At 39.4% G+C, this 13,156-nt stretch overlaps 1 protein-coding gene across 1 annotated transcript in view; it reads left to right on the top strand.

Annotated features, from left to right (window-relative positions):
- CFAP47 (cilia and flagella associated protein 47) overlaps positions 1 to 13,156 on the top strand; it is a 610,902-nt gene that overhangs the window by 427,352 nt on the left and 170,394 nt on the right. Inside the window, exon 52 of the mRNA XM_040336504.1 lies at positions 8,012 to 8,187. Coding sequence (XP_040192438.1) covers positions 8,012 to 8,187 — 176 coding nt within the window. The remainder of the gene's footprint in view (positions 1 to 8,011; positions 8,188 to 13,156) is intronic.

The raw sequence follows: 13,156 nt of genomic DNA, 5'->3' as shown, positions 1-13,156 counted from the left end.
GTCACATTTGACACCTTTCAGGGGGGAGGGAGGTGCAGATACCTGTCTAAAGACAGGTATTTGCACCCACTTCCTGCCACACAGTCTCGGGCAGACTGCGGGCATGACGTCACCTCCCGTCCCCCCCCCCATTGTGTTCTGGGAACACTCGACTCCCAGTACACAGCGGGAGCCAACCGGCAGGCGTAGCGTGACTCGCGCATGCGCTGTAGGGAACCGGGAAGTGAAGCTGGGGCGCTTCACTTCCTGGTTCCCTCATCGAGGATGGCGGGGGGCAGCAGAGTGACGAGTGATCGCTCGTCCTCTGCTGCGGACGGCGCTGGACTCCAGGACAGGTAAGTGTCCTAATATTGAAAGTCAGCAGCTGCAGTATTTGTAGCGGCTGGCTTTTAATATATTTTTTTCAGCGGACACCCGCTTTAAAAATGACCTTTCCTTTTCAATCTGCATTCACTATAATTTTCTGAGAATGCAATGCAATATTGCTATCTGGAGTTGTTCTGTACACAGAATGTATCTATGCGGCTGATTCATAGAATCAGTTACGCATAGATAGCCCTAAGCCCTAAGATCCGGTTTTTCCCATCGTAAAGTTAAGGGTGCTTTTTCATGGCTTATATTTAGAACAGCCATGTTAAAGTATGGCCGTCGTGCCCGCGTCGAATTTCAATTTTTTTTTGCGTAAGACGTCCGGGAATACGAAATTACGTTATGCACGTCGCCGTTCAAATAACACGTCTGGGCGCCGTAATTTCGCGCAAAGCACGGCGGGAAAATTGCGAACGGAGCATGCGCAGAACGTCCGGCGTGGGAGTGCGCCTAATTTAAATGGTACACACCCCATTTGAATTAGGCGGGCTTGTGCCGGACGGCTTTATGTTACACCGCCGTAAGTTTACACGCAAGTGCTTGGTGAATCAGGCACTTGACCTGAAAACTTGCGGTGGTGTAACTTAAAGACGATACGTTACGCCGCCGCAGTTTTCTATGAATCTGGCCCATAATTTCCTGCTTGTGTGATTGGCTCACCAATTTTCCCAGAAGTCTGCACTAAGATACAAGTCAGATTTCAGGCATCTCCTGCAACAAAAATTTCATTTTAGGAGAGATGCTTTCAATAGGTACACATCTAAAGGGATGCAGGCCCAGCAGATTTCCTCATTAGTGCTCTGCAGCTGCACAGCTGACAGTTAATTATGAAACCACTCCCATTAGACCCACTTAGCATAGAGGCACAGAGAAACACAGAAGGATTTATTCAGAATAATAAAAGGTAGGAATCTGCAACAACGGTTGTTATAATTCTTGCAATATACATAGATCAACAAGATGGGAATGTTTTTTTCTCAACAAAAGTGGATTTACACTTTAAGTGATCCATTTTCTTTGCCCTGGACAGAGGACAGGTACACTTTCAGGTTTGTTTGTTTTGGTTTACATATCACTTCATCACTTTTTATAATATTTTACTGCTTACATTTTAGCTGTGTACACCATTACATAATAATCTGTTTTAAGTACATTACTAGATTATGTGTAGAAGATTTGTAGTACATTGTGCTATATAGTGCTCTATACTTGTTTAGGTTTCTACGCTGTTGATTTCCTGCAGATTTCCTGATTTTTTTAAGTGACTTTATTGTCTTCATGCATACACTCTATAGGACAGGTGAACAATGCATATTGTACATAATGTGTTTGGAATGGCAGCTTATAGTTGATTTCTATTATATATTAAAACCTGTTGATTTAAAAATAATAAACAAAATTCTTAAAATTACTTTTACATGAAGTTTGTGTGTTTGGGTTTTTACAAAGTTTAAGATGTGATTGCTGATTGGTGGTCATGGAAAACTTCACTTTGAATCTATTTACTGCTTTTTTCACTGCATAACTAAAGAACACTGCACATGTAGACTGCCACTACTATAATTGTATTTCTGGATTAGAAATATTTTGTTCTTTATTGACACCCATTTTAATAAAACCTTCAAGGTAACTATGAAAGGTTCAAAGTGGAAGCTGAGAATCTGCTTACTTGCTTTCCATATGCTTTACTTCAAACCATAAAGGTTAAGAGGGTCCTGTGTATGAAATAAGAGCTATTTGTTAATTGGACACTTGCCTGTTTAATATGAAATTATTGAGGCATCAATGACATTAAAATGTTAAATCTCTGTAAAAAAAAAAAAAACTCCTACTGTCCTTTGAGGCTACACTGTGCAACTCCCTCCATTATCAAAGAGCACATCTCTCCCTGTATGTGTAAGATCTGGTCTCATCCATCTTTATTATAATGAACACCAGCTGGGAAATGGATAGAACTTCCTAAACACACTTGTATATTTGACCTAGTCGTATACATTGCTGTATTTTTATTATATAATTTTTTGTTCGGAAAGTTTCATTTGCAATGCTCCAGTATGTTAATCTAATATGGACCGTACTTAGAAGATGTGAGGTATTTAGTGCATGAAAGATGATCATGCAAAAAAAACATTTGTGAATAGTGTATTCTTAGTGATATCTATATGCATTAGTCTGTGACAGCAAATTGCATTTCATCAGTAGGCAATTCTGACTTTTCTGTTTTTAATCATTAAACTGGAGCCCCTGTTGGCTTATTTTATTCTGCCTACTAATGAGTCTCATCTAATTTCCTCAAAGGCTATTATTTCGTGAACCAATTTAATAAATGCTGAGTCATCTGTTTTAAAAGTGCTAGTTCTTAAAGAACCACTAAACATAAAAGATAGGTTGCTGTGTATAAATGAGGTACTTTTAAAACTCATAAGTTAGGCACCATACACATCTTGTGTTTACCTGCAGTTCACCTGCGGCTGCTCTTTCCTGCCAAGGCTTGGGTTTATTTGTGTTTGAAGTCTACAAGATATAACACTGTGATCTGCAATTATCCACATAGTCCACAATAAATCCAGGTCATGCTGCGCATTTCAGCTCTGCAGTTCACCTGGAGCAATCAAAGAAAACTGCAGAATAAAATATTTGTGGGTATGGATCCTTAAAGTATCAATAAACTCTTATTAAAAAAGGGTCACCCAGTGATTTTTATGTTTTTGGTTTGCTTTTCATTTGTTTGCTTTTTACTTTAACCAATTTAACTCTGGAAGATCCCTTTCTGCCCAGGCATTTTTTTTCGATACTGCACTGCATGGTCGTGCGACACTGTACTCAAATAATATTGATGTTCTTTTTTCTCATAAATAGAGCTTTCTTTTGGTGGTATCATAACCTCTGCAATTTTGTGTGCTATAAATGAAAAAAAATGTTCTGCTATAAAACACATGCAATAAAAAAATCAAATTTCTTCATCAATTTAGACCAATATGTATTCTGCTTCATGCTTCTGCTAAAAAAACAAAACCTATAATGGTATATTGATTGCTTGTTGCAAAAGTTAAAGTGTCTACAAAGTATGAGATATATTTATGGATTTTTATTTTTATTTTTTTATTTTATTAGTAGGCGGCGATCAGCGATTTTTAGCAGGACTGCGACATTGTGGCGGACAAATCTGACACTAAGTGACACTTTTCGGGGACCAGTGACACCAATAAAGTGATCAGTGCTAAAAAAAATGAACTGTCACTGTACTAAACACAACGTAAAAAACACAAAGAACACTAAACGCAATGAATTAAAAAACCCTAAAACCCTAATACACTGTATAAAGGTTTAAATAAAACTTCACCAAAGCATTTCAGTGTTGCCGATTTACTAAAGGCAAATACACTGTTTACTTTACAATCGAATTTTCTTTTTGTAAGGCCTCGTACACACGACCGTTTTTCTCGGCATAAACCAGCAAGAAAACTGTTGGCAGAGCTTTCTTGCGGAGAAAACCATTCGTGTGTACGAGGCTTTCAGGTTTCTCATCGGGAAATCTGCCCAGAAACTCGACGAGAAAAATAGAGAACTTGCGCTCTATTTTCTCGTCGAGATTCTTGTCGGCCTGTTTCCCGACGAGAAACCAGAGAGTGTGTATACTTACCTATCACGGTGGAAACCTGTGCATGCTCGAAATGACTTTGACGCATGCGCGGTAGCTTCCACGGCATAGGTGAAGCAAGATGGCTGCGACGGCATCGAATGTGACGAGCGCATGCTCGTCGTGCGTGATTACGACACCGCATTCTTGCCTTTCAAGAGAACCGCGGTTCTTTTGAAAGGTCAGTGTGTACACTCGGGCGGCAAGAGATTCTTGCCAAGAATCTCGTCAAGAAAAACTTTTTTTCCTGATGAGATTCTTGCCCGTGTGTACGAGGCCTAATGCCCTGTACACGCGATCGGTTTGTCTGATGAAAACGGACCGATGGACTGTTTTCATTGGCCAAACTGATCGTGTGTGGGCCCCATCAGGTTTTTTCCCATCGGTGAAAAAAAATAGAACCTGTTTTAAATTTTTCGTACGGTTAAAAAACGATCGTCTGTGGAGAAATCCATCGGTCAAAAATCCATGCATGCTCAGAATCAAGTCAACGTATGCTTGGAAGCATTGAACTTCATTTTTCTCTGCACGTCGTTGTGTTTTACGTGACCGCGTTGGACACGATCAGATTTTTAACCGATGGTGTGTAGGCAAGACTGATAAAAGTCAGCTTCATTGGATATCTGATGAAAAAATCTATCGGATTAGATTCCATCAGATATCCGATCGTGTGTACAGGGCATAAGAGAATTTTCCCCTTAGCTCAGTGAATGAGGTGAAGCAATGAAGGAATCCAGTTTATTTATTTGTGTACAACTTTGACCAGCCAGGCACAATAGACTGCTGTTTCTTAATGGTACCCGTCCATGTAGACTTTAAAAATGCAAGTGAGAAATGTGAAATTACAATGAGATTTTGCTGAGCAGGCAATTTAGATATAAAAAAGTACTTTCTACAGTTTTTCTTTGAAGTCATATATGATCCCAAAGTTAAATCATGCTAATTCACAACAACAATGCCATGATAGCCTCTTTAAAACTAAAGTAGTGCAAAGTGAACAGTAGTTTGCAAAGTGCAGAAACCCAGAGAGACCAGATATGAGTTTGATTAAGTCAACCACTGATGAAGACATATCCTAATTGGCTGCCGTGTGATACTGCACTTTTGTTCATGGATTTTTGCTTTTTTTTGTCATCCCATAGATAAGTGTAGTTAATAATTTGTGTTTCACAAAATAATGAAATGTAGTGAGGATTGTAAATAATAGGAATGAACAACTGTAAATCAGCAACTCAATACCTAGCCTCCAGTGGTTGCAGAATCCTGATGATTGCTGCATTTATAAATCATGTTGAGCTATGCAGAGACTCTCTCTTGCTTTGAGTTTTCTTTTTATTCATGAACAGTCTGTGACAGGATTGTCATCTTATAACCAGTCCCGAATGAGTCAGGGCACAAGCATGAAGCTGGCATGCCAATCCAAAACTAATGATCTGGTTTTTCAAAGTTGACAGTTAACAGGCTAACTGCTGATATAGTCAACACAAATCCATCAACATTACAGTTTGCCGTACATGACTAGTTTTCATATATAAGCATTTGTCACTTCCCCACATACAAAGTGCACAATGTTAGGTTGTTATGTTTTTATGATTACAGCTTATTATGACTTTGAGACCTGTCTGCATACATTTATTTTTATTTTTAATAATGTAATTATTTTATTTATAGATTATGTTTCATTAAATAAATAATGATTTCAGTAGCTATTGGCTTCATTTTAACTCAGCAATATGTATGCTATTCTTTTTCTACATAAAAGATGTTGCTTTAGTCTGCCTAACTTAACTATGTTGCTGGCTGCCTACATCATCACTAACTGGCCATCATGTGGAGGAACAACTACACAGCGCACAACTCCTCAAGTTAGGTAGCAGCCCAGCTCACGTGCTGCACAATTTAAAACAAGGAAGATCGAGATGACTGCACTCCAACACTTCACTTTATTTGGTATAAACATTAAAACCAAATGACAGATGGGGCAAGTACAGTGAGGGCCAAGCAGATAGACGCATTTCACACTGGGGTAATGATTAAGTGTTGACCTTAGGCACAAAACATGTCTATCTGCTTGTCCCCTACTGTACTTGTTCCATCTGTCATTTGGTTTTAAGGTTTATACCAAATAAAGTGGATTTCTGGAGTGCAGCTGTCGGGATCTTCCTTGTGTTCCATCATTCAATAGACATGTGCACACTGAAATATTTAGTTTTGTAATTTCGTTTTTGTCTGAAAAATACATTTATTTAGTTACTCCCGAAATTCGTTTTTATGTCGAATCTGTCATTGAAGGCTTATGGTGTCTGTTGAATGTTCTAAGAAAAAAAAAAAAGAAGATTGGACAGAATCTTTAAAAAAGAAAAAATTAGACTCTTCATGTCTCTCTATGTCGAATCTTGATGTCTCTCTATGTCGAATCTTCATGTCTCTCTATGTCGAATCTTCATGTCTCTCTATGTCGAATCTTCATGTCTCTCTATGTCAAATCTGTCATTGAAGGCTTATGGTGTCTGTCGAATGTTCTAAGAAAAAAAAAAAAAAAAAGATTCGACAGAATCTTTAAAAAATAAAAATAAAAAAATTAGACTCTTCATGTCTCTCTATGTCGAATCTTCATGTCTCTCTATGTCAAATCTTTTCTCTCTATGTCGAATCTTTTCTCTTTATGTAGAATAATAATTTAATATGTATGCTAGGCTCATTCTGATTAAGAAAGGTGCATTTGTTCTTTAACCTTTTTGCTACCAATGTAAGGCTTACATTGGTGGCAGAACTAGCCCATAAAATAAATCCTGGTTGATATAGCAGTGAGTCAGGAGGATATAAATCTTCCACACAAACAGTAACATGCTTCCCATCTGATCATCCCCCCCCCCCACCACCACCACCATGTATCCCAGTCTCGCTTGTCTTTCCTGGATGCAATGACAGCTGTCAGTAAGGAGAGCGGTGGGAGATCAGAAAACCTGCAGGAAAGCTTACCAAGCTTAAAGGGGTTGTAAAGGAAAAAACATTTTTTTCCGAATAAGCATCCTTTACCTGCAGACATTCCTCTTTTCACTTCCTCATTGTTTGTTTTTGCTCATAAGTTTCTCTATTTCTTCTCTGTTCTGTTCACTTCCTGCTTGTCTGATTGTTAGTCACCACCGTGATGGGAGGCTTTACTGCGGTGGTCAGTAACATGCTCACACCCTCCTGGGAACTACATCTGTGCGGCAGGATGCTCTCTACGTGTTAGCGACTTCAAGGAGGTGTGAATTACTGGGCGTCCCGCAATGCATACTGGGAAATGTAGTTATTACATGAACAAACGATGCAAACCAGGAAGTAAATGAGAGAACAGAAACTAGAATGCCGGAGGTGATATAGATGAAGGAATTGAATAGGTATTTACTATTTTTTTAACAGAATCATTACACTATTCTGTCTGTCTACCTTGCAGACATTAATTTTAGGCTACTTTTTTTTCCTTTAGTGACCATTTCACTAGATAATGGTTGTATTAAAAACAAATGTTTTTTAATAAAAATATGTTTCATCTTTTTTCATCCTTTTTGATCAGTGCTCCTGATCTCTATTTGAGGCCATTTCATGTCTACGTGCATGCAATCCAGCAATGGATGAATTGCAATTCTAAGGGCTGGGTTTCTTGATAATGGCAACATTGGATCATGCATGTAATTAAAGGGCCATTTGCCTCCACAGGAAGCCCAAATGACAATGCAGCAGGACAATTGGGAGGAAGGGACAGGGTGTTGTCACTCTATAACAGAAAGTGAACTAAGCGGAATAAACATGAAAATGGAATGTCGACTTTACTCATACTTTATATGAGGGTATGACTTACACTTCAAACTTCTTGAAATAATACATGGCTAACATGGTACAACACTCTACTACTTATATAATGGCTAAACAAAATAAGAAAAAGTAACAATAAATGGATTATAAAAAAACTATTTTCAGTCACAATTTCTGAAATTCTTATTTTTTTTGTTACAGAAAACAGTTGGAATAAACATTCCCATTACAAACCCAACAATGAATGTCCTAAATTTTCATGTTCTGGTGGATGGTGATGGAGTTACTGGTGATGACAAATTTACTCTACAACCCAAGGAAACATTTCCTTATGTAGCCAAATTTTCCCCAACCAAAACAGGGATTTTCAATGCAAGGTAAGTTATACAACACAAGTAGAGTGAATATCAGCCTTATTAGTGGGAATGCTCAATAGCATTCCCAGTATTGTTATTCGTTTTTTATTATTCTTATTAATTTTAATTTTATTCCATACGTTTTTTGGCTCTGCATAACTTCTGCATACTTTCAGCTATTAAGACTATTGAACTTTTAAAATGTTCAGCTCTTTCAGGTAATGATGTGACTTCTTCAACGTATTTTCTACTATTTATACTTTTTAATATATTAAGCTTTTAGACACTTTTTTTTAACATTGAAGTCAATGAGAGCATGCTTCAAATCCTTAAAATCTTCTCTGCTACCAAAAGTTTCAGCTCCTTCATACTTTCACCTACAGACACCAAACAAACGTTAAAATGTTCACAAAATATTCAGCTATCCGGCTATATCTTTTCAGTTTGATATCTTTTTACAGTTTTTGTGAAAAAGCTGTTTACATTTAGTAATCATTTCAGGAAATGTTATCGATTTTAGCAGAGTGTCTATGGCCTGGGTGGCCTACCTGCGGCCATCCAGCTGTTGCAGAACTACAAGTCCCATGAGGCACTGCAAGTTGCTGACAGTTATTAGCATGACTCCGAAAGGCAGAGGTGTGATGGGACTTGTAGTTCCTCAACAGCTGGAGGGCCAGAGGTTGAGCACCCATGGTCTATGGGGTTGCTTAGAGTGGATGATGTCATTGCTACAGCACTGAGCTTTAAAAAAAATATCTTTGTTCCTTTTCTATAAATTGCTCTCACGCCCACAAGATCTACTTGTCATACACAATTTATACATCAAAATGTAAGTATTTGTGTCTATTTTTAGGCTATGTGCTCAGTTTTGTGATACGACTTTTACTTTTGGCTGGTTGAGCTTCCAAATGACAAGAGTTCTATACTTTCTTCCATTGACTGTCCTGTATGAAATTCAGACATTAATGGCTGTGTGTTGAGTTATTTTGAGGGGACAGCAAATTTACACCGTTATACAAGCTTTAAAATCACTATTTTACATAGTAGATACAAAGTGTAATTTCTTCAGTGTTGTCACATCACAAGGTAGAATAAAAGATTTACACAAATTCGAGGGGTATACTTACTTTTGTGACATACTGTATGTGATCTCCTGCACACACTCCTGCACACAGAGGGGTGTACTTACTTTTGTGAGATGCTGTATATATTTATTGTAGTCTATAAGTGGTTATATCACACCCAGGGCTCGTCCGTGCAACTGCACCAACATGGTGCAGTTTTTGATGGTGCAGTTTTTTTATCGGGCAGTTTTTGATGGGGCAATAGGATGGGGGCACTTTTTGATAGGGAAATAGGATGGGGGCACGTTTTGATGAGGCAATAGGATGGGGGCACATTTTGATGGGGCAATAGGCTGGGGGCACTTTTTGATGGGGCAATAGGATGGGGGCACTTTTTGATGGGGCAATATGATGGGGGCAATTTTGATGATGCAGTTTTTGATGGGGCAATATGATGGGGGCAGTTTTGAATGGGGGCAATTTTTGATGGGGGCAGTTTTGAATGGGGGCAATTTTTGATGGGGCAATTTTGATGGCAGTTTTTAATCGGGAAATTTGATGGGGGCAGTTTTTGATGGGGCAATATGATGGGGGCAGTTATTGATGGGGCAGTTTTGATGGTAGAAATGTTATGGGGCAATTTTATGGGGCAGCTCCTGCAAAAGGTAATTACTTTAAAAAATATGCTAATTAGTGGGAATGTTGATTCTCACTTCAAATTTTTCTTACGGATTTAAGCTATTCATCCAGTTGGCTTTAGCAATTCAGCTATTCAGCATTCCCACACATTTTCTGGAGGAAATGCATTTTCTAGTTAAAATTGTAAAATTGATATGAAACTCTAAACATTCTTGGAAACTGTATGCCACCACCTAGTTCTACTGGCCATTTCAGACACAAAGAAAAAGAAATACAATGATAATTTAGCAGCATGTAGCAGACTTTTTGTAACATTATCTTCTCCATTAGGTTTTTAGATATAAGACCTGATTTATTAAAGTGTAATTTAGGGCAAAGTGAACTTACCTTGGGACTTATTTATTCATGCATGATGTATAGGAAATTGAACCACTGTTGTTTTCACATTAGCCTGTTTACTTTTCTCACTTTACATTTAAGCGAGCCAGGCCCAGGTACAGTGACATTTTGGTGTTGCATTTTAAAGAGCTTAACTTCCTCACGCTGGCCGCATGCATATATGCAGCCTCTCAGGAAGTGGGCCTTAACGCTGAGTGGCCACATATATCCTACCAGAATGTAATCAGAGCTGTAACAAGAGGGCACTCCTGGCATGGTTACTGAGTTAGTTCTCTACTTGTGATCGGGAGCTTGTGACTGCTGTGACAGCCAATCATGGTGGTCACATGATCAGAAAGCCTGCCCCACCTTCTGGCATCAGAAACCTCTTAAAGGGCTGTGAGGGGTTAAAACAAGAGCCTTGTTTTATTCCTGCATATTTTACCTTACTTTTGCTTTTTTGAGCAATAGGGGAGTAAGAGAAAGGTACAAATATCTGTAAAAATATCTCCAATGATAGAAAAGCCTACATGGGGCTGAGGAGTGTCCAATCATTAAGCACCATCACTGTCTCTTATACCCAGATGTACAACAATTTTTTTCAATCCTATAGGCTGTACTGACTGGTGAGGAGCGAAGAAAACTTGAGTATGTGTTGAATGCATTAAAGTTAACTTGCATGGACAAACACATGTTTACTTTAAGACACAAAGGGGTTGATTTAATAAAACTGGAAAACTGTGCAAAATTTGAAAAGTGCAAAATTTGCAGCTGTGCATGGTAGCCAATCAGCTTCTAACTTCAGTTTGTTCAATTAAGCTTTGACAAATAAAACTGGAAGCGGATTGATTTCTATGCAGAGCTGCACCAGATTTTGCTAAAAAGAGGATTTCCACTCCCCCTCCCAAAAAAATATGACATGCCAAATGTGGCATATCAGGGGGTCATCTTCCCTTAAGGCTGAAGTTCCATTTTCGGGTGGAACTCTGCTTTAATTAACTAATTGAGTGGCAGATGATTATTATTAGAATTCATATTCTTGGCCCGGATTCAGATAGAATCGTCTATCTATCGGCGGGCGTAACGTATCGCAGATACGCAGATATACGCAGATATCGCAGATACGTTACGCCGCCGTAAATTAGGGCGCAAGTTCCGTATTCAGAAAGGACTTGCGCCCTATGTTACGGCGGCGTAACGTATGTGTGTCAGCGTAAGCCCGCCTAATTCAAGTGTGGATGATGTGGGCGTGTTTTATTTAAATGAATGGTGCATGCACCGTTCGTGAAAGAATCCCAGTGCGCATGCTCAAAATTACGCCGTAAATCGTCATTGCTTTAGACTTGAACGTAACTTACGTACAGCGCTATTCGCGAACGACTTAAGCAAACTCGACGCGGGAACGACATCCATACTTAACATAGGATACCCCTCATATAGCAGGGGTAACTTTACGCCGGAAAAAGCCTAACGTAAACAACGTAAAAAAATGCACCGGCCGGACGTACGTCTCTGAATCGGCGTATCTACCTAATTAGCATATTCCTTGCATAAATTAACGGAAGCGCCACCTATCGGCCAGCGTAAATATGCAGCATAAGATACGACGGTGTAAGACACTTACGCCGGTCGGATCTTAGGGAAATCTATGCGTAACTGATTCTATGAATCAGTCGCATAGTTACGACCACGCACACTCAGAGTTACGACGGCGTATCCCAAGATACGTCGTCGTATCTCCTTTCTGAAGCCGGGCCCTTGTGTTAAGCTGTTTAAGACCTGCTTTAACCACTTCAATACCAGGCACTTACACCCCTTCCTGCCCAGGAACATTTTCAGCTTTCAGCGCTGTCGCAATGTAAATGCGCAGTCTTGCTACATTGTACCCAAACTAATATTTTAACATTTCGTTCCCAAAAATAGAGATTTCTTTTGGTGGTATTTGATCACTGCTGTTTTTTTTTTATTTTAACAAATAAAAAAGAAAATGTTGAAAAAAAAAGTTTTCTTTGATTATGTTAATAAAATGTTGTAAATAAGCTTTCTCCTTCACTGACGGCACTGATGCGGCTGACCTGACAGGCACTCATAGGCAGCACTGATGGGTACTGATAGGTGGCACTGGTGGGCACTGATAGGCAGCACTGATGGGCACTGAAAGGCTGCACTGATGGGTATTTATGGGTGGCACTGATAGGTGGCATGGATGCGCACTGATGGGCACTGATAGGTGGCAGTGATGGGCACTGATGGGTGGCACTGATGAGCATCACTGATAAGGAGACATCTGGCAGGCATTAGTAATGGTCACTAGCTGGCAACATTTGTGGGTACTAATTGGCATATTTTAGTCACTGTGTGGCATCCCTGGTGGCAATGGGTGGCATACCTGGTCATCCATCTGTGGTGGCCATCCCTGGTGGTCCTGGTGGTGTCCCTGGTGGTCAAGTGTGGGCATCCGTGGGTGGGCTGCTCTGATAATCAATCAGCGAAAAAAACCCTGTTAGGAGACCCGCTGATCGGCGTCCAGTGTTCGTCAGACACAAGTGAGGAAAAGCAGATACATGGCTTTTCCTGTTTACACTGTGATCAGCCGTGATTGGACATGGCTGATCACATGGTAAAGAGCCCCTGTCAGAGGCTCTTTACCGAGATTAGTGTAGTGGTGTGTCAGACTGACACACCACACCACAGATCGCCACGCTGCACGTGCCGGCTGTTATCCTGAAAAATGTCAGGATAACCAAACTGCTGTCATTTTGCTATAGGCCGGGAGGGAAGTGGTTAATGTACATATTTTTACAAAATAATATAAATACATGATATAAGCAATTATTCTCAAAATGATTGGTTTATTTGTTTAATACACATCCATTGTATTATTATATATAGTGTCTCACATAATATGC

This window comes from Rana temporaria, chromosome 2 (genome assembly GCF_905171775.1).
Source record: "Rana temporaria chromosome 2, aRanTem1.1, whole genome shotgun sequence".
NCBI lineage: Eukaryota > Metazoa > Chordata > Amphibia > Anura > Ranidae > Rana > Rana temporaria.
This window is presented reverse-complemented; position numbering and strand designations above follow the sequence as displayed.